The sequence below is a fragment of the Equus przewalskii genome, chromosome 14, assembly GCF_037783145.1.
Source record: "Equus przewalskii isolate Varuska chromosome 14, EquPr2, whole genome shotgun sequence".
Taxonomy (NCBI): Eukaryota; Metazoa; Chordata; class Mammalia; order Perissodactyla; family Equidae; genus Equus; species Equus przewalskii.
Window position 1 is genome coordinate 36,244,682 of NC_091844.1, and position 21,382 is coordinate 36,266,063.

A 21,382-nucleotide genomic window follows, 5' to 3' on the forward strand; every position below is an offset into this window, starting at 1 on the left:
TGCTAGGTTCCCTGGGTCCCCAGGAGATACAGTCTCAGAGGCCTCAGGAGCAGAAAGCCCTGGACCCTCCTTCCCCAAGTCTCCTTAGGGCCCCGGAGCCTTCAGATCACTGAGTCAGAAACAGGATGTGGCTCGCCCTGTCAGAGCTCCTCTGGCTGGCCCATTGGGCAGTAGGTCTTGGCCACACCATCCCCAGTCCTCAAAAGGTCACCAGTCACACTCTTGAGGAATAGGAGCTGCTGTGGACAGAGGACCCTGCTGGCCCCAAGGCCCTGCTCTCCAGGTGAACCTATAAAACAGATCATCACACCCAAGCTCGCCCAATTCCCCACCTTGTGCAGGGGCTGGGAAAGCATGTAAGATGGTGAGAAAATGCCGGGACATGCTCCAAAAGGACAGCACTAGGTAAACCCACAGTCCCATTTACCTCAGTACCTACCTGGCTTCCCACGGAGTGCGAAAGGTCTCCAGTCCCCATGCTGGTAGGAGGAAGCAGGCAACCGAACACAGGCTTGGAGCCACCAGGCTCCCAGCTGGCGTCACTGGCCTGCGGCTGGTAGGCTCCAGAGGGACCAGGGCTGGCCCCACCGCAGCAGGCAGTGACAGGGAGCCCCTCTGCCCGCCACACAGGGGAGGCGGGCCCTCCCTCAGCTTCCAGGCGTGGCAGCTGCTCCCCGCTCACGGGCCCTGGGGTGCCCACCTCCTGCTCCCTGCAGCTCCACCTCCTGTAGGATGGGGCCTTTGTGTCCTCAGATGTTTCTACCTCTGCCTTTTCTTCTCCCAGGGCCATTGAGATGTCCGTAGGTCCCCTGAAGACGCCCCCTGAAACCTGCAGCTCCCTACAAAATGGGAAAGAGAAAGAAAAAGATAAGTTTTCTGCATCTGTGTCCAGGAGACCTTGCTTTTTAATGATTAAGACAAACACTTTTTTAGCCAAAGGAAAATAAGAACAAACGTGGCTTCTTCCTCAGAGAAGAAAAGAGGTCCAGCTTTTCCTTGGCTCTAGACCTTCCACAAGGAGATGCAGGAACCATCATCCTGTCCTCTGCTTTTACGGGGCCAGTACCAGGCCCAGCAGCGGGTGCCCAGCAGGGACAATGCAGGTCCAATCCGAGACAAGGCTTGGTCCTGCCTAAAATCACCTTTTCGTCCCTGTCCCTTCGGCCCATCCCCAATGAGTAAGGGGCCTGGCTTGGGCCCTCCGGTTCTGTTGTCACAATGCCCTGGTCAGCAGGCACTCTGGCCTGGCTCTGACCACTCTGCTCTAGAAAACAGAAAGTCAGGGCAGGCTCAGGCCTTGGCCGAGCCCAGGATGCTCCCTTGGTGCCCAGCAGAGGAGGCAGGAGGACCCTCTCAAAGCCAGAAACCACACTTCAGGCTGTGGAGCAGATGGGGACTTCTCATTCCAAGTGTGAGAGAGAGAGGGGGGGAGGGGGACGGGCAGGGGGAGAGGGAGAGAGAGGGACAGAGACAGGGAGAGGGAGAGAGCGCGTGCAAGCGAGAGACAGCAAGTACGCTAACATGCTAACAAGCAAGCGAGCAGCACACCAGGCAGCCGCTGCCAGGCAAGGGAGAACCAGGGTGAGTGCTCAGGGAGGGAGGAAGGAACGATTTGGAAGCTGGAGCTGAAAATAGGGCTGTTCCAGTAAGAGCTTTAGTGACAACACAGGGAGACCCCTCAGCCTACATGTGCAGGCAAGGGCTGCTGCCGGGAGCACGGCTGGGCTGGGCTGGGGCTGGAAAGCCAGAAAGCTGGCAGGAGGAGAACCCCAGGAGGGTTTGGAAGGCGGGTAAGGAGCAAGTGCCCAGGGTTTCGGTGGCCGCCTGGAGTGCACTGGGCCAACCTCAGAGGGAAAAGCTGGGCAGAAATAGCCTGTTTCCTCAGAGCCTGGGAGCAGGAGTGATGGCAAGAGGAGGAGCTGGCGCCAGCAGGGAAGCCTGACAAGGTGGAGGCGGCCATGGACGCGGGCTCATCTGCTCAGCTTGCACACTGGGCAACAGGGCTGGGTGGGAACAGCATGTCACCTGAGACTGCCCTTACCCGAACACGAGCGGGCCCTGCCCGGCTGCCTGGGCACTCGAGGCTCCAGACCCATTCAGAGGCGACCCCAGAGAAGAACATACACCTCACATGTACTCTCATTTACTTCTCACAACCACCACCAGGGGCAGGAACTAAGCTGAAAAACAATTTCTTTGGACAGATAATATGTGGTTCAAACTTAAAATGCACTGTGGACTAAGTCTGCCTCTGCCCCCGTCCCCATCCCTCACTAAGTGAGGTGGTGTGTGCAGGGCATGACGACAGTGCCTGCAGAGTGTGCAGCGAGTGTCAGCTAGTGCCGTCAGTGTCACGGGGAGGGAGTATGTGCATGACAGAGTCACTGTGACAAGTCATCTTGCGAGGAATAATGGACTCCAACAGGGGGAGAAAAAGCAGCCAATTCTTCCGTATAACCAAGGAAAATACTTACTACTAGATATTCCCACAAAAACAGGCAGTCTCATTAATTTTGCGCGTCCCCTCATCTCCCAGTGCAGATGCAGACAAACGCAAAGACCTAGTTAACCCTTCCCTCTCTCTACACAAAAGTAGCAAACGCTACAGGACACTGCTCAGAACCTCACTCTCCTGTCTTTTTTTCTTCTTTTTTTAAACAAAATATCTTGGAGATTTTTCCTTAGCAATACACAGAGAGCTTCCTCGTCCTTTTTCTCACTGCCCAGTACTGCAGCCCACTGTAAGGATGTACTCTAACTTACCTCACCAGTCCCTCCCCGGTGGAGACTGGAGTCACTTCCCGTCTTTTGCTGTGACGAACAATGCTGCAGTGAGTAACACGCACACATCACCTGCACGCACGCCAGCACACCCACGGCATAAACAGCCAGAAGCAGAACTGCTGAGGCACAGGGTACAGTGGCCCTCTGTGCATGGCAGCGATTTACACTCCCACCAGCAGCATGCGAGTGCCAGCCTCTTACCCTCATTTCACAGAGGGGGACACCAAGGCTCAGAGAGATTCAGATCCAAGACCGTGTGACTCCAGAACCCAAGCCCTTCATGAACCAGCTCGGGAATGAGTTACAAAACAGACAGGCACTCAAAGTAGACGAGGGAAGAGCTGGCTGGAGGGACTGAGGGATGGGTGACCAAGTCCTGCTGAGCCAGAGACTTCCATGGAGCCACATCCTCACCTTGTGGCTATCTAAGAAACTGCACATGAAGATGCTTGCAGGCAAACTGTTTTCAATAATGGGAGTAAGCTGAGCCCATGAGATGGAACAATTAGGGTGAAGGCTGAACCTAGCCCACAGCCCCCCCTTTCTCTTTCTTGCTCCATTCCTAGCAACTCTCAAATGGCCAGAGTCGGGCTGTGAGGGGTGGCTACTCCTTTTATTCCCCTACCTCCCCTCCACTAAAGGGTGTGGTCCTGTGACACGGGCCTGGAATAAGATGATGCTGGGGCAAGAGAGGGGTGCAAACAAATGAGCGCAGTCTTTGTTTTGATAACATATGTTTGATTTGTCTTGTCTGGATCTCATTATTCAAACAAGAAGGTATCCATTTATCGGGGGGGGGGTGAGCTAGAATTATAAGCTGTTCAGGAGACACCTAGATAACTTACAAATATACATACAAACCTGAGCTAGGTTAACAGTGTCACCAGAGCCCTGCAGCAACCAGGTAAGAAGGTCTGAAATGCAATGATTTTCAAGGAAATGTTACTTCTGAAAAGACAGATTACAGGTGGTTATTTTCTGAGTCTGGATAAGCAGTCCCTTCAGAATTTTACTTATTAATCTGCCTGACAAATCATGCTTTTTTCTCCCGTGCTACACAAGTTTATTATGAGAACCATGAAAGAAAAAACAAGGAAAAAACAAAAAGAGGCCCTCAAAAGTTCATTCCAAATTGTATATAAGATGCTACAGAACACAAAGAAAGGGAGAAATCAACTGGGATAGAGATAACCAGGGAAAATTCCTTGAAGTAATAACTGTCAAAGGCAAACCATTTTAAAACATCAATTATGTTGAAGAAAACATCAGCCCAGCAAACGCACGAGTTCTGGATTTCTAGAGCTCAGTCCTGTCCGCGTTTGCCAGGTGGGCAGCTGTCCCCTGCATACAGGTCCAGCCCTCACCTCCCTAGAGTCTGGATTTTGCACATCATTCCTCCGAAGTCTCTGGGGGTGAAGGTGGAGTGGGGGATTCTGCTTGGACCCTTCCAGTGAGACAGCTTACTCCTTTCCAAAGCAACCAACGGACTGCTCAGACTGATGAAAACGATTCGCTGTGCTAGACCAACACTGTCTCCCAGGTCAGTAGCTGTAAACAATCTACTACTCTCTGTGGGGCCTCGCTGCTCTCAGATCACACACTGTACAGGGTTCCTGGAGGCTAGCAGTTCCATGGCAGGCAGAGGCCTCAGCTGGCCTTCTCCCTAACAGGGAGGCACCAGGAGGTTGGGCTGAGTGAGGAGAGGCCTCACAGCACAATGAACAATGAAATGAACAATGAATTCAACCTTCCATCTGAGGAAGGTCTGTATACCCAGATCTGCCCTGTCCTTGGCCAAACCGAGACACAAGCCACGTAAGCTGCAGGATGTTCTAGGGATGACCTGGACTTGGCTATTAAAATTCTCCATTAGTTTCCAGGGCCTGCAGAGGCCGGATGACCTACCAGATATAATTAGGAGTGATGCAGGCTTGGCTTACTCTTGCCCTACAGTAAAAATATGCTCACACATCACATACGTGGTAACACTAACTCCATAAGCCTGGACATCTGACCCTTCCTGGTATCTGCCTCACCATCCTCATGCGGTCCTGTCACAGCTGCCAGGGTTTCCTCCCACTTGCTCCTGTCCAGGATCAGAAAGGGGGACTGGCGACTGGGGGGAGGAGTGGTGTTCCTGTCTTAACCAAATCATTCAAATAGATGAAACAGATGAATGGTCAACAAAGGAGGAATCCTTCTCTGATCAAAAAGGACTTTCTCCAGGATTCTCTAAATCACAAGCTCCCTTTGAAACAATCTGATTCAGGGGCTGGCCCCGTGGCCGTGTGGTTAAGTTTGCACGTTCCGCTTCAGCAGCCCAGGGTTTCGCTGGTTCGGATCCTGGGCATGGACATGACACCGCTCATCAGACCACGATGAGGCGGTGTCCCACATAGCACAACCAGAGGCACTCACAACTAGAATATACAACTATATACTGGGGGGCTTTGGGGAGAAGTATAAAAAAAAAGAAGACTGGCAATAGTTGTTAGCTCAGGTGCCAATCTTTAAAAAAAAAGGAAACAATCTGATATCAATTTTGCCCAGGAAGCTCTGTTCCTGAGCACACAGAGAGCCACCTGTACCAGCCACAGAGCAAGCCCTATGAGATCAGGGGCCAAAGCCCTGAGACGACTCCTTGTTTCCACGGGAGGCCCCAGGTGTAAGTGTAAATGCCGTGCACACACACTGGCAGAATCAAGCCTGAGAACCAGACAAAGAAGCTCTCAGTGCTGCTCTTTCTCTAAGAACACGAAGCTGCCCACAAGGAAAGGGGACCGGGTCGGGCAGGACCCAGAACTGTCTGGGTGCTGGAAGGCTTCTCGGGGAACTAGAATGACAGGAGAAAGGAGCTTAAAGGCAGAAGCCAATCCAGGCATAGGAGGCAGCATGAAAGGGGGTAAAGACATACGGGGGGGGGGGGGGGGGGGCGGGGGGGGAGGGGCGGGCTGGCAACAAACGGGTCAGTCACAAGAGGCCCAGGCCTGCCACAGAGTAGGGAGGGTGCCAGGAGCGCTGTGGCTGGAGGTTTGAGACTGGGAGGCCAATGGCCAAGAGCCCCACTGTTCCACCTGCTCCTTCCGCAGCTGTGGACGCCCTGAAGCCCCTTAGTCCTCTGCATCAACCTTGTCTTTGCTGGGGGGCAGATCACCCTCAGTGCAGTGTCCCCTCCTATGCAGGTAACAGCAAAGCAAAGTGAAAAGGAAGAACAGGTTCAAAGCTGTGGAGGGGTGTCTCTGATGGTGTGGCAATATGCCAATGCCAGCCTCAGGATCCTCGGGCACCTGCAGCTTCCAGCCTTTTCCCCCTAGGCTGCTTCCCTACCTTTTCCTGAGAGTCAAAGAAAGAGTCCTCCAGGGCCCTCAGAGAACCACTGGATCCCTCTGGATCAGTGTGGAGGGAAGGCTGTCACTGGGCTGCTCTTCCCCTGCTTTCTCACTTGCTCACTCACCAGTTGGCTGGCTGACTGGGACCACCAGACAGCCTCACAGCAAAGCCTATCTTCCAACTTGTCATGAGAGGTCTTTAGATGGCCTTTAAAGAGATGCAAATGCCACAGCTACAAGGAGCTTGTCTGAGCTTCCAGCCACCCCTCCCCTCAATCCCAAGCCCTCTGGCCTCAGTAGTCCCTAGATTGTCCCCATCCAACAAAGCTCAATGTATGAGGATGCAGAGGACTGAACATGTTAATCAACTGTACCCTCTGTTCCCAGCAAAGAGCAAGGCAGAAAAACAGCTTCCCTGCAGCAAAAATCGGTCCTACCCACCAAGGAAGCTGGCCCTGGACCACGTGGTCGCAGTTCCACAGGCCATTGCTTTTACTGTACTGAAAGTTTCTTGTGAGCCCATCAGGCCACATGTAAGAAGACGGATAAGAATCTTACTGGTTTTCTCAAGAGATGCTATTAAGAATGTCACTCACCTTATCAAAGCATCCTCTTTGGAGAACCCATGGGAGAATTCTCTGGTCCCAGTAATAGAAACAGCTGTTTGAGCAGCCAGTTTGTTTTTACATTATAGGTACTGGCAAAACTGATAAAAACTTTCCTTTTTGCTTTGGCTACTAGGAAGCCCAGGGCCAAATCTGCAGTCCTGCACAATTAAAACGTATAGGACAGAGGAACACTCACCTTCTATACTCATCTTACCCTCGACTTCCTCTTACTTTTCTTTTACCTTTTCTGCCTTGATTACTTTTATATAAAATCTTGTTACACTAAAAGTTATCTTGGAAAGATTGCTCAAATCACTTTTTGGAATAAAAGAGAACTGTTAAAAACAGAATAAAATAATAAATAGGAAAAAAGCTCCTAAATTCAAGACTTCACTCCAATACCCAAAGAAAACAAAACCTGTTTACTGGTACTTATAAAAAGCAAATGCAGATGCTTATGTCTGCACCTTTCTACTCAAAGTGTCGCCCATGGACCAGCAGTGTCCACACCTCACAGCTTGTTGGGAATACATTCTCAGGCCCCACCAAGAGCCTTGGAATCAGAACCTGCATTTCATTAAGATCTCCAGGCAACTGGTAAGCACAATAATGTTTCAGAACACCAGGTGAGTACGCCTGTTTTAGCGCCCTGAAAAGCAACAACTTTCATGGCTTTACAACCATTCATCGAGCGCCTCTCTTATGCCAGGCACACAAAGAAGGAAATTTACGGTCCTCGAACTTAACGGCTTTCCAACAGGACACCAGAAAAAAACCCACACCTTGTGGCAGGTTTTTAATGGCTAATTATAGAATGTCACAGCTGGAAGAGAGTCCCCAGAAAGAATAGTATTCCTCAAAAAGGATTCAAGACTCATTGTGGCTATTCTACAAGCAGAACCAGAGACCAGAATTCTCCTATGATAGTTTCAAATGAGAGGAGGACTGGTATTTCTTTTGGAGACTCCAAATAATTTAAGAGAAACTGATGTGCCAAGGGGACCTACAGCTGTAAGGAAATATACAACTTAGCCTGTTTCCTGCACCAGAAAGTGGTCCAGAAAAACCTGGAAGTGAGGCAACCTCCCCTAGGGGTTGTATCTGCCACCTCCAGGGCTGGCAAATCTGTCTAGAGCCAACAGGAAGGCTTCTTCCACTTTTCACAATGTTTGTGAACAACTTTAAAGACAGGAGACAGTTTCTTCATGAGAAGAGACTTAAGTTATAAGGAGAGACAGCGGCGCAAGCCCACCTCCACAAGCTCCGCCTCTCTGGCTGGACCACCCCTCCCACGGACTTTCTCTCAGCCACATCAGGCCGAGTCTGTCTTCCTCCTCTGCTTTTGTATGACCATTCTGAGTAAGAGACCACATTAAGAGTGTATCAAATACTACTGTAATACTTGGCCAAATTGTTATTTGGCACCTCATCAATCTCTAGTGGATGGTAGGACTACATGCATAAACTATTAATCTTCTATGGAATTCTTTTACTGGGGGGTGGGGAGAATCTGGAAAGGTTTAAGCAATTTTTTAAAATCAAGGAGCAGATAAAGACCAAAGGCAGATAGACCCTGACGGGTGAAGCACTACACAGATATACTCAGTATTAGTGAATCTGTTCAAGTCCCTGTTTATTTTTATCCTAACAACTCCTACAGCAACTGCACATTTTCTTTGTGCCAGGAACTATGATCAGCACTTTATGACAAGATTTTATTTAATATTGAGAACCCATGGAGTAAATACTATTCTAACTCCCATTTTACAGATAAGGAAACTGAGACAGAGTTAAATAACCTGTCCAGGGTTAGTAACACGACAGAGCTAAAGTCTGATTTGACTTCAGAGAGCCAGAGCTCAACTGTCTCCCTACCCTGGAGGAATAACTGGCCCAACAAGTTAAAGGAATTAAAGCGTGTTTTTTTCCTTTTGTCAAGTTTTGGCTACACTGCTGATTTTTTGTTTTCTTTTGGCTTCTTTCAATCACAGAGTGCCTTCTATGTTCCAAGCATTGTGCTAGGGGCTGGAGACACCACGATACAGTGTGCTGTGTAAAAATAGAGGCAAGAGAAGGTAGCCCAAGGCGGGAGTGATTATTAGTGATTATTACTGGAGTGGGAGGAGAGTTATAAAAAGCTTCCAGAAGTGGTGAGTTCTTTGCTCTTTTCTGTGCTGAGTGGAACTGACTGACCAGGTGATGGGGGAACAAGGATGAGAAATGGTGACCTCTACTTCTTTTAACCAAGCCCTTGACCCTTGACGCAACACAGTTTGTAATGCATTTTAACAACGCTCTTCATACTCTGGATCTAGGAACCGTTAGGGTCTTCATGAACGCTACCCATCTTCGTGCCCGCCTCCCTCCACCCCGCAATGAATTCCCAGTGAGGTCTAATTTACTCTGGCACTGGCAGGTTTCCGCTCATTTTTATTACAAACAATACCCCAAACCCAACCGGATAATTATACAGGGGCTGAAGGAGGTTTTGGACACGCGCCCCTGGGCTGCCGAGAACTGTTCTAGTGATGACGGCTGGAAAGGGTGGCCCTTCTGGGCAAAAAAGTGAGACATCTTGCTTTTTCCCCTCGGCAGCTGGGGACTGCTGCATTCAAGGCGACAAGAAGGCATCCTTCGTCTCCATCTTTCCAGTGGGAATGACCCTGAGCTGGTGAGACAGGGTCTCCGCAGTGGGCCGGATCGGGAGCAGCGCGAGCCCCTTACTCCGGGGCATCGGGGCCTCGGCGAGGGCGCAGGGTAAACAGGGCACGCCCGGGCCCGGGCCGAGAGGGAAGCGAGCCCCCGCGGCCACGGCCGAGCAGCTGCTCGCACGGGAGGACGAGGACACGCGCGCCCCCACCTCCGCCCGGCCTCGCCGCGCTCAGGCCCTTCCAACCGCGGCCTCCCACCCCGCCCCGGCTCCGCGGTCGCGGTCGCGACCCGCACCCGCCGTTCCGCCTGCAAAATGGAGGCGAAGGCACGAGGCGCCCCCGCCCCCAGGCAGCTTTTGTGCCCCTCCCGCGGGGGACGCGAGGCGCGGCGGCCCGGCAGGGCCTCGCAGACCCAGAGAGACCGCGCGGCAGAGGGGGCCGGGCCGCCGGGGACCCGGGCTGTCCGGCCGCGGCCCCCAGCGCCGCGGCCCCTCGGACACCGCGGCTGCGCGCCGGCCACTACCTACCGCAGCTCGAGCGCTTCGGACGCCCCAGCCGGGCCTGCAGCGGTGCGCGCGGGCCCAACAGCCCCATACGGCGGCCCCAACGCGGGGGTCCCAGATGCAGACCACGGCCCTCCCACCCGAGCCTGGAACGCCTGGGGCGGGGCCGAGCGCCGGCCACGCCCTTGGGGCCCGCCCTCCTCCCGCGGAGGCGCCCTCGGGGCGGGGCGCCCAATCCCAGCGCTCAGTCCGGAGGCTCGGCCAATGCGCGGCCCACTCCTGCAAGAAGAGCCCACCCCTTGCGCCTCCGGGCCTATGAGGCCGGATCTTCCTCAAGCGCCTGCCTTCCCTTGCCTCCCGCGCTCGCGGCTCGGGATCGCGTGTTCGCGGCGAGCGGGGTCACGCAGGGGCGCGTCGTCCCGGGCGGCGCGGAGGGGTGGGTGCCGGCGGTCGGCGCGCGCTCTTTCCGTCCTGCAGGCCGCCCCTTGAGTCCTGAGTTCATTCATTCCCTTTGCGCGGGGCGCACGGCTGGGTCCAGGCGCGCCGCTGCGGGGAGGCGGTCCCACGCTCTTTTCCTGTGCGTCTGTTTACATTCGCATCTAAACAACCGGGCGGCGTGTAACCCAGGCCCGAACAGGTGCCGTCGGGCAGAAGCGCCCGAGGAGGGCGAGGTCCCTAGGCCAGGGGGTTTGGGATGGCTTCAGGAGGGAAGTGGGACCTAGGCAGGCCCGAAACGGATGGGAGGGGTGTGAATAAATGAGCCGGGAGCTGCTTAGCGGGTTTCTGATTTTTTTTTTTTTTTTTTTAGCCTGGTCTGATGGGAAATTGGTGTCGGAGGCCAAGGGGAAGTGAGAGCCAGCCTGTGGGAGGCTAAGATGCACGTCCCCCTTTCACCACAACCCCTCCCCTCCGCCCCTGCCAGCAGTGAGGCCTAGGAGCCTAGTGACACAGCTCTTCAGCTCTTACTGCTCAGGGGAATCCTGGGGCCTAGAGGAACTACCACCGGGCGGGGCTGGGGAGGGGGTCACATTGTAACCCCGCGTTCCTGCTTTCTGACGCTTTTCCCAGCAGCAGTTTCAGCGATCTGGCTGCTGTTGAATGCCTCGCCAGGTCATAAAACAGCTGTAGGGAGGGTACACGTTCTTTCAGTTTAGGAGATAAAGACTTGGGTTTTCCTGAACCTGTCATGAGAGCTCGAGGTTTTGTCTAACGCGGGAGTCACAAAGTTTTTACAGCAAGAGCAGAAACTAGCCCACAGATGGTGTGGTTTGGGCAGCACACTGATTGTGTTGTGTTTTGTTTTTTTGCTGAGGAAGAGTCCCCTGAGCTGAGCTGACATGGGTGCCTGTCTTCCTCTGTTATTTTATATGTGGGTCACTGCCACAGCATGGCTGACAAGTCTAGGTCCACACCCGGGATCAGAACAGGACTGCTGAAGCAGAATGCCATGGCTGGCCCCACGCTCTTGTTTTTTAATAAGAATTTAAATCCCACAAGCACCACTTGCATATTAAACCAGCCAGCCTCTTCACACATTTGTTACCTGCCTGACATCTGACGGCATTCATGTTTGTGACCCTGGGTCTTCTCTGAATACACAGAAGACCTCTGGGGGAGTCACCTTGTCCCATGGGCTGAGACTTGGTCTTTCCCAGCCAAGACACCCTGCTGGACAGAGGACGGGGTCAAGTCCAAACAGGCAGCCAGGTCAAGGTTGAACCAGGGCACCAAATCCAAGTGAAGGGAATTGGAACTTGAAAAAAAAATCCAAGCCAAATGAATAAGGACTCAAAAAGTCAAGGAAGTTGTGGGTGGTGGGATTTAAGAGAAGCAGACCATGAGGAGAAGAGTAATTCCGAAGTCAGCAAAAAAACTACCGTTCACCCACTGTGCGTCAGGTCCCAGGTCAAAGGGATTTGACCTTCATCGAGCCCAGCCTGATCTCCTCAGCCAGATGTGCACTCTCCCTTCCTTGAACTCTGCCATACTCTGTGTGTCCCTTTGGCGGGGCCTTTACCATTTTCTACCTCCTCGTATGTTTTCCTCATCTCTAAGAGGGGAGAGGATGGGTGACTTCTGAGGTTCCTTTCAGCTCTGACTGTAATTCTGTGATTTTCTGTTGTGAGCATCTTTTGTTTTTGCTTGACAAGTAATCTTTCCTTTGAAGGATCGCCTGAGATCCCCTGGGTCAGATGGTTCTTTTAGGGGCATCACACTTCCCTGGCCTCCCAAGTCAGGTGGGGCCCAGGCCTGACCACCTATAGTCTCCCACCTCTTGTCCTCAAAGATGCGACCCAGGGGCCGGCCGGATGGCGCAGCAGTTAGGTTCACACATTCTGCTTCGGCGGCCTGGGGTTCGCTGGTTCGGATCCCGGGTGTGGACATGGCACTGCTTGGCAAGCTATGCTGTGGCAGGCGTCCCACATATAAAGAGGAGGAAGATTGGCACAGATGTTAGCTCAGGGCAGATCTTCCTCATACACGAAAGAATTACATTTTTTTATGTTGTCAAAGTAATGTGTGCACATATTCTTTGTAAAAAAATCATGCAGAACTAGAAGACTCATAAGGCAAAGGAGTCCACTGCCCATTCAACCCTCTTAGTCTTCTTTATCTGAGGCTTTCACTTTCAAATTTTTAGCTTTCTCTTCTGTTTTTCTTTTTTTTCACATTTTTAAATAGTACAAACGGTCCCTGACTTAGGATGGTTTGATTTATGATTTTCTGACTTTACGATGGTGTGAAAGTGATACGCATTTAGTAGAAACCATACTTCGATTTTTCAATTTTGATCTTTTCCTGGACGAGCAATATGCGGTAGGATACTCCCTTGAGATGCTGGGCAGTGGCATCCAGCCACAGCTCCCAGAAAGCCACGCGATCCCAAGAGTAAGAACCGGTACACCTACAGCCATTCTGTACCCACGCATCCATTGTATTCTTCACTTTCAGTACAGTATTAGTAAATTACATGAGATATTCAGCACTTTACTATAAAATAGGCTCTGCCTTAGATGATTTTGCCCAACTGCAGGTTAATGTAAGTGTTCTGAGCACGTTTAAGGTAGGTGAGGCTAAGCTATGATGTTCGGTAGGTTAAATACATTCTCAATTTATGATATTTTCAATTTACAATGGGTTTATAGGGACGTAAACCCATAATAAGTTGAGGAAGATCTGTACTTGTACTGTTACTTATTGATTTATGCATTTTAGATCTGATCTGTTGACTTTTTATTATGTTACATGAGGATTTAGCCCATTTTACCCCCTTTCCCATTGTCTCTCATCCAGCTTATATTTGCTATATCACAATTTTCCTTATTTAAGTCACTGGACAGCATTTATATTATTATGATTTTATAAATATTGCTTACTGATGAATTCTATACTGTGATTATATTTCCTTTCTCTTACAATTTTTTGGTTTTTCCTGGAGCTAATGATTTTTTCACCTGCACAGATTTCATTGTTTCTGTTCTTAGTTTTTCCATTAAATGTGTCATGTTTCTATCAATAGTTTGTTTTAAAATACTCACACTCATCATATGTTCTACCATTTACATTTCCCCCCAGAGATGTTCTTCCTAAGAAACCTTCCTTCCATCCTTCCAGCCTCTTGCTCCAACCTTACCTGTCACTCTTCAGCCTCCTGCACTGTCATCTCCCCTCAGTAGAAACACTTGTTATTTCTGGTTCAGGAAGATCCAAGACTTTTTGAAATAAACTGAAAACAGCAACCACCATCCCTATAAAGCAACTATAAGAACAAAATAATAATCAAACCTTTTTAGCTAATGAATATACAGCCAAAAAGCAGAGGAAAACTGCAACACAGAACTCAACGTGAATTAAATATCATTTAGCAAGCAACGGCAGCTGTAAAGAATATAGAAAAATCAGATATTTAAAAGCTCAAAAAAGAAATGGACACGAAAGAGAAAGCTGTGAAATGAAGACTGACTGAATTCAGGAAAGAAAAAGAAGAAAAAATAATCCTGAGATAGGAGAACTAAATTTTATGGTATCTAAGGGAAAACAGGATAGATTAAGAATTCATAAGGGACCTTGGGAAAAACTTTTTAAATGGTTAGGAGAACCAAAAGTAAATTTGGAAAAGAAGGAAAAATATCAGAGAAAAAGTGAGAGACGTAGAAGATAGACAAAGAAGAACTAACATGTATATCATCAGAGTCCCCAGAGAAGAAAAACATAACAAGAAAACAAAGCTATAATACAGGGAAATTTTCTGGAAATAAAATAAGACATGAATTTTTGAAAGGGATCAAAAGTACGTTGGAAAAGTAGATTCAATATCATTAGGCTCTGGGAAATGCAAATCAAAATCACAATGAGATATCGCTTCACATCCGCTAGGATGGCTATAGTCAAAAAGATAGGTGATAACAAGTGTTGGTGAGATATGGAAATATTGGAACCCTCATATATTGCTAGTAGGAAAGTAAAATGGGGCAGTCATTTTGGAAAACAGTCTGGCAGTTCCTCAGAAGGTCAAACATAGATTTACTATATGACCCAGCAATTCCACTACCCAAGAGAAATTAACACATATGTTCACACAAACGCTTGTACATGAATGTTCATAGCAGCTTTATTCACAACAGCCAAAAAGTGGAAACAACACAAATGTCTATCAACTGATGAATGGATAAATAAAATATGGTATATCCATAAAATAGAATTTTATCTGGGAATAAAAAGGAATGAAGTACCGATACCTGCTACAACATGGATGAACCTTGAAAATATAATGTTAAGTGAAAGAAGCCATTCACGAAAGACCGTATATTATATGATTCTATTTATACGACATGTTTAAAATAGAGAAACCTATAGAGACAGAAAGTGGATTAATAGTTGCCTAGGGCTGAGGAAGTTGTGGGGAATGGGGAGTGACCACTAATGGGTAACAGGTTTCTTTTTGGGATGGTGAAATGTTCTAAAATTGATTGTGGTGATGGTTGCACAACTCTGTGAATAAACTAAAAACCATGGAAATGTACACTGTAAATGGGTGAACTGTATAGTAGGTGAATTATATCTCAGCAGAGTTTTTTTTTTATTGGATACAGGAATCAGCTTGAAAGAGTTTCTCATTGGTCAAATCAGGGACAATTTGCACATCAAAAAGAACAATGTTAATTGATTGTAATATAATAATTTTAAAAAATGAGTTCAACATAATTCTCAAACAAACATATAAAACATAAGACAAGTTCATCTTTACAGAATGGTAAATGTAGAAGGAATGATAGATTAGACAGTCACCATTTGCAACCCCAAATGTAATAATTAACCAAGTCAAGAATTACTAATGGATGCTAAAACCCCTGGGAGAAACATTGTTGGGGAAAAGGATAGCCACACAGACTCCACGTATCACCCTACAGATTGCTGACTAATTACAAGAGGGAAATGATGTATTTATAAAGGAGAAATCGAGCAGCTACCCCCATAACCAAGTGGTCAAACACCACTAGCCTCCTAAGAAGTATTTTTTTCCAAGACTATTTAATCTAACTTCCTGCTTACAGGAAATACGGTGGATACTGGGACAAGTTAAACAACACTGTAAGGAAATACCCATCTCCAGAATACGGATCATTCTCCAAAACAATTGGCCTGGGCTCTCAAAAATGTCAACAGTGTGAGAAAACAGAAACAGATGGTATTGCGAAGAGCTGTTCTAGATTAAAAGAGACTAATAAATAAAACAATCAAAAACAATACAGGAACCTCAACTGGATGCTGGAGCAGGAAAAAAAAGAACTATAAAAGAGATTATGGGGATAGTAGAGGAAAGTTGAGTTTGAGCTCATGTTAGATGATATTACAGCACTATTGTTAAATAGTGTGGTAACACTGTGGTTTTGTAGGAAAACGTCCTTATTCTTAGGAGATGCATGCTGAAGTAGAGGAAATATCTTGAGGTCTAGAACTTATTTTTGGTTGTTTAACCAAAAAAAAGTATATATACACAAATATAGACAGATAGATAGATATACTACGAACAGATGTATCTATATCTATATAAAGAGGAGGGAGAGCAAATGTGGTAAAATGCTAACAATCAATAAACCTGTGCTTGGCAGCCTCTAAGATGGCACTCAGTGAATTCTTCTCTTCCCTCCTGGAATTCACACCCTTTCCCTTGAGTATGAGCTAGAGTTAGTGACTTAGCTTGTGGGAGAGATGATGAAATGTCACTTCTGTGATTGGGTCACAAAAAGACCGTGGCTTCCATCTTTGACGTTCTCTCTCCCTCACTGGGTCAGGTGGAAGCTGGCTGCTGTGAACCGCCCCGTGGAGAAGAGGCCCATGTGATGAGGAACTGAGGGAGGCCTCAGGCCAACAGCCAGTGAGGAACTGAATCCTGCCAACAACCACCTGAGCAAGCTTGGAAGCAGATCTTTCCCAAGCCCAGCCTCCATGTGACACTGCAACCCCCTTGACACCGTGATTGCAGCCTTGTGAGAGACCCTGAGCCAGAGGCACCCTGCTGAGTGATGCCGGGGGTCCTGACCCACAGAACTGTGGCCTGGTAACTGTTTGTTCCTAAGCTGATATGTTTTGGAGTAATTTGTTTCACAGCAATAGACAACTAATTCACTACGTGGTGGGTGAATCCCCTGTACTCTTTCCATGTTTCCATAGACGAACAGTTTTTCTCACCACAGGCACAGTTTGGCCTGCCCACTGCCATGGCCACCACACACTAAATGCTGCCACTGCCCACATCTGGTGCTGCTGCCGCAGATTATTTCTCTACTGACTCCGAGTGTCTGATTTCTCATGTGCCCAAGATCCAGCTCCCAAGGTCTGGGGACAGAAAGCACCTGAGTCTCTCAGCATCCACAGTGGGAATTGTGGCCCTGCCATCTGCCAGGACTCACGCAATGGAGGACTTCCCTCAAATGGGGACAAAAGAAAGGACGAAAGGAGGGCTGAGAGAGGGAAGAGAAAAGAAGAGAAACAAAGAGAAGAGAAAACATCTCCCATACTTTCTTCTACACCTCTACTCCAGCTGCCTGGAAAGCTCACCTGCTGTGGGAGGGAACAGCATCAACAGAGCGTCCCTGATGACTAAAATTCTTGGATACCTGTTATGGCCACTCAACTACTATCTATCTCCATCTCAACTTTTACTCTCCTGTATCAGCCCCCAGAGAGATGATCTCATTGTTTGGCTGGTCACTATATAACAGAGGGTGTTCTTGTTGGTCAGCGCTCCCCTTCAAGGTGACTTCAGAAGGGCTAGTTGGGCCGCTAGCTTGGGTGCCCCTGGACCGGGTCCCCTCTAGTCCATTCATTGGCCTCTGAGGGGGTACCAGACAGAACAACTTCTGCAAAGAAGCCCCTGAACTGGGGACTTTGGCAGGCACTGTGAGGCTTCCGGAAGGGGGCAGTGTCGAGGAAGGAAGTTTGCTTGGCCCATACACTCCCATCTCCTTGCCAGAAATAAGACCTGTACAGAGGAAGCCAACCTGGGGTAACAACAATGAGGTTGATTTTGGACGCGAAGTGAAAGCAGGATGTCCAGGTGGTGCCGTTTTGTGGTCAGTTGGAGACATGGAGCTGAAGTTCAGAAGTCAGGGCAGGAGAAGAAGATGGGATAGTTGGTCATATGGATGTGACAGCTAAAGCTACAGGCAGGACGAGAGTTCCATAGGCGTAGAAGAGTTTGTAAAGCTGGGAAAGCCAAGGGTGATTGCTTCAGTAATATCTATTTTTCCAACCATTTTCACCAGAACTTCAGAAATTTGCATCTAGCTTAAACAGCTGGAGTGAATGGGTTTTGCAAGCTGTATAATGTCCATGTTGTGTCAGCATCTCGTGCCGCCCACAGACTTCATGTCTAACATTCACTTTTTATGGCATTGCCTGATCATCAAGCTTCTCAAGGTAGCATAATTTTCTGAGATACTAATGTGGGATTTCTGTCCATATTTCCTCCTGTTGAGCAGGTAGCAGGCCTTGTGTTTGCTTTCCACAGGGGAGGTTTGTGGCGAGCCAAAAGAAGTTGCCTGCAAAACACTTCCTTCCCGGCTTTGTTTTCAGAAGTCTAGCCCCCTGAGGTGATTCAGTGTACCACAGGGAGAGGAGACCAGCTGCAGGCACTGGCGGATTTTCCCCAGGCTAAAAGATGTCCCCAGGCTGGGGGAGGGGTCCAGGGTCCTGCAACAGCCGAGACCAGTGACCTGCTCCCTGACAACACTCCAGGGAGGTGGCCAGATCTCAGAGAGGAATAGTGAAGGGTTCCCAGCTTCACCAAATATCCATGTGTCCCCAGAGTGGCATGTAAGCTAGTGGGCTATTAGAACCAGGGGGGATCAGGTAAACTGAGACAATGGGGGATTGGCAGTGACCAAGGATGACCCATAAATGCAGGGTCTTCCAAGGAGCTCTCAAAAATGATCTGAGGCAGAATTTCCTGTTGGCTTGGAGTTGAAATTAACTTGATTTAGTTTATTCCATAATGGAATTTTTAAAAAAGTTGTAGGGGATGAATATATCACATCAATAATACTGCCCTGACATCTTTGTGCATTCAGCTTTTTCTATATATACAGGATTCTTTTTTGAAGGTAGATTCACAGGAGTAGAATTACTAATTGAAAGAGAATAGACATTTTTAAGGCTCTTGATATGTATGGCCTGAATGTCCTCTGGATGGGTTGTGCCTTTTCAGATTTGGATTTTAAAACTAGGACCTCTCTTCAGTGGGCTAGGGTTGTGGAGAGACCGGAAACCTGTTAGCAGTCTGTTGAAGTATTTCATGTGAGACATGAGGGAGGGCCAGAGTGAGATTACGGCAGTGGGGAAAGTGGAAGGGACAAATGCATGTCATTTAGGAGGTGATATCAGTCAACCTTCTTGCACATGGGAGTTAAAAACCAAAATTCAGCTGAACAAATTTAAAGATCTATTGGCTTTATTTAATGATTCATGAATGGGCCAGCATCCCACCTTGGCAGATAGAGCTCCAAAGAGCTGTAGAAGAGACAAGGTTTTAAAGGCAGAAAGAGCATGAGAAAAGGAAGTCATTCCAAAAGAGTGGATTGTTTCAGGCAAGGTCACCTTCCCAAGGGGGACAGAAGGGGTCTATCCTACAGATTAGCTCACTAGTCCTGAGCAGGCACTTCCGGATTGACAGGATAAAGGCTGCATTCCTGGGAGAAGCTGAAACTGCATTTAGGTTAGGTATCGAGTCTTGGTTTGCTGATGTGGGGCTTAGCATAAGTGACTCCATTTTGGGCCTATTGTCTCTTTTTTTTTTTTAAAGATTTCATTTTTTTCCTTTTTCTCCCCAAAGCCCCCCAGTACATAGTTGTATATTCTTCGTTGTGGGTCCTTCTAGTTGTTAGCATGTGAGATGCTGCCTCAGCGTGGTTTGATGAGCAGTGCCATGTCCGCGCCCAGGATTCTAACCAACGAAGCACTGGGCTGCCTGCAGCGGAGCGCGTGAACTTAACCACTCGGCCATGGGGCCAGCCCCCTATTGTCTCTTTTTAACATAGGTGAAGGAGAGAGAGTAATCAAGAACACCTTACTAATTTCCGGCTTCAAAATCTGAGTAGATGAAAATCCTATCAGCCAGAAGCAGTGTGGTTTGGTGGAAAGAGCCTGTGTTGTGGATCTCTTTGACCTGGTGAAAATCCCAACTCCCCTGCTAATTAGCTGTGTGGCCTTGGGCAAGTTATTGAAACTGTCTGAGCCAGTTTGCCCAGATTTCCCCATTTGTGAAATGGCTAGTCTCCCGGGTTATAGTATGGATTAAATGTGAAAATGTTTTTAAAGCACCTGGCCAATGTGGCTTTGAAGACATTGAAGAAAACCAATAATATCGATAGAATAAGATGTAAGATGTGGAGAAGAAAGAGTATATTTGGTTTGACATAAGTTGTGTTGAAGATGTCTGCATGAGGTCCCATGCAGTAAACTTTATGTTGGTGTACTTTTCTTTTTTAGGAGCCTAAAGGTATAAGAAACACTAGGAAAGACAGGGTGGTGATCCTGCTGCCCTTGGGGGTATAGACCTTGGAGAGCAGTGGTGCAGTTCTTAAGTGTGACCACAAGGTGGAGCCCATTTTGTTGCAAAGAACTGCTTAGACTGACCGGGGGTGGGAGCACAGTATTCATCCGGGCAGCATCCAGGGAGCATCTTCTCTGTGCTGGGCTCTGCCTTCCAGAAGCTCCCTGACTTGTATGGCTGGGGCTGCAGCTTGGTGGGAGGGCAGTCACAAAACTGGGTTCGCTAGGAGCTAGAAATACTTTTCTCTTTCTGAAAGTGCACTTAGAAAAGAAAACAGAACTCAAGAGATGTCCTGGGGTATTTTACTAAAGCTCTTCTCCACCACGCCCCCCCATTTTTAAAAACAATGAGGACATTGACACAATTGAAAAAGGCAAATCTGACCAAAGGCACAGATCTTCCCTGTAGAGTGTTGGGGGACAACAAACCTCTCCTATCGAGAGAAAATAAGATGCCTTACTAATAGGAATTACACTGTTATCGGCATTATTAATCTAACTGTATGTTGAAATAGCTGCATTTGGAAGTTATAATATGAACAGCAAGCTTAGTTTTAAATCCCATCATCCCTTTTGGGGGGGTTAGTAATTCTTCCCTTTCACCTGCATTAAACTCTGAAAGCTCCATTATTTTTCTGGTCACTTTAAGGAAAAAAAGGTCATCACTTTCAATTATAAACACAGTCTCAATTTAGCCATTAAGGTGTCAGTCCTAAGTAATCAGAACTCCAAAAATGATTTTAAATCTTCTCCTTGCTCCGCACAAGGGCATGCGAGGAGGTATTGGGGTGTGGGGGTGTGGGGAAGGAGGAGTCTGTCTCCTGCTCCCAGCTCCAGTCCTGCCCCCTTCACCCCAGCTCTCTGACTCTGCTTTGGACCCCTCGGGATTACAGGAAGCAGGAGTAGGAGGGGGCCAGGTACATTTTTACTTGACTGGTGCCATAGGAGGATGGCTTCATGCTGTCCGCCTCGAGGTGTTTAAAGCTGATTTTCCCATGGGCTCTCTTTCTCTCTCTCTCTTGTTGATTGAAGTGTAATTGATGTACAATATCTTATTAGCTTTTTTTTTTAAAGATTGGCGCCTGAGCTAACAGCTGTTGCCAATCTTTTTCTTCCTCTGCTTTTTCTCCCCCAATCCCCCCAGTACATAGTTGTATATATTTTTTTTAGTTGTGGGTCCTCCTAGTTGTGGCATGTGGGTCGCTGCCTCAACGTGGCCTGATGAGCGGTACCACGTCTGTGCCCCGGATCCGAACCGGTGAAACCCTGGGCCGCCGAAGGCAGAGCCATGAACTTAACCACTCGGCCACGGTGCTGGCCCCATCTTATTAGTTTCAGGTGTGCATCATAGTGATTTGATATTTATACATGGGGTTCTCTTTTAAGAACCCTAACACCACTGATCAGGTTTCACCTGAGTTCTCTTGACCCAGGAATCCAGCAGTTTCTTTGCT

General features: G+C 48.4%; 1 protein-coding gene and 1 long non-coding RNA gene across 29 annotated transcripts in view; one reads left to right on the forward strand and one right to left on the reverse strand.

Moving 5' to 3' along the window:
- The window catches only part of CEP68 (centrosomal protein 68), a 25,165-nt gene extending 15,128 nt beyond the window's left edge, over positions 1 to 10,037 (reverse strand). For 3 of the 28 annotated variants that reach the window (XM_070572492.1, XM_070572471.1, XM_070572475.1), the window contains exons 1-3: positions 9,900 to 10,034; positions 3,646 to 3,698; positions 440 to 839 (exon numbers count right to left, since the gene is read on the reverse strand). In XM_070572492.1, the coding sequence (XP_070428593.1) occupies positions 440 to 790 (351 nt within the window). In that variant the 5' untranslated portion in view covers positions 791 to 839; positions 3,646 to 3,698; positions 9,900 to 10,034. Of the gene's footprint in view, positions 1 to 439; positions 840 to 955; positions 1,177 to 2,763; positions 2,812 to 3,645; positions 3,699 to 7,188; positions 7,278 to 9,899 lie in introns of those variants that run through there. The other 25 variants (XM_070572490.1, XM_070572476.1, XM_070572474.1 and 22 more) reach the window with 19 other exon arrangements.
- LOC139075536 (uncharacterized) lies at positions 9,189 to 20,555 on the forward strand. Its single transcript, XR_011526021.1, has 2 exons — positions 9,189 to 9,392; positions 16,172 to 20,555. It is a non-coding gene; the product is annotated as an uncharacterized lncRNA (long non-coding RNA).
- The last annotated feature ends 827 nt before the right edge of the window (positions 20,556 to 21,382 follow it).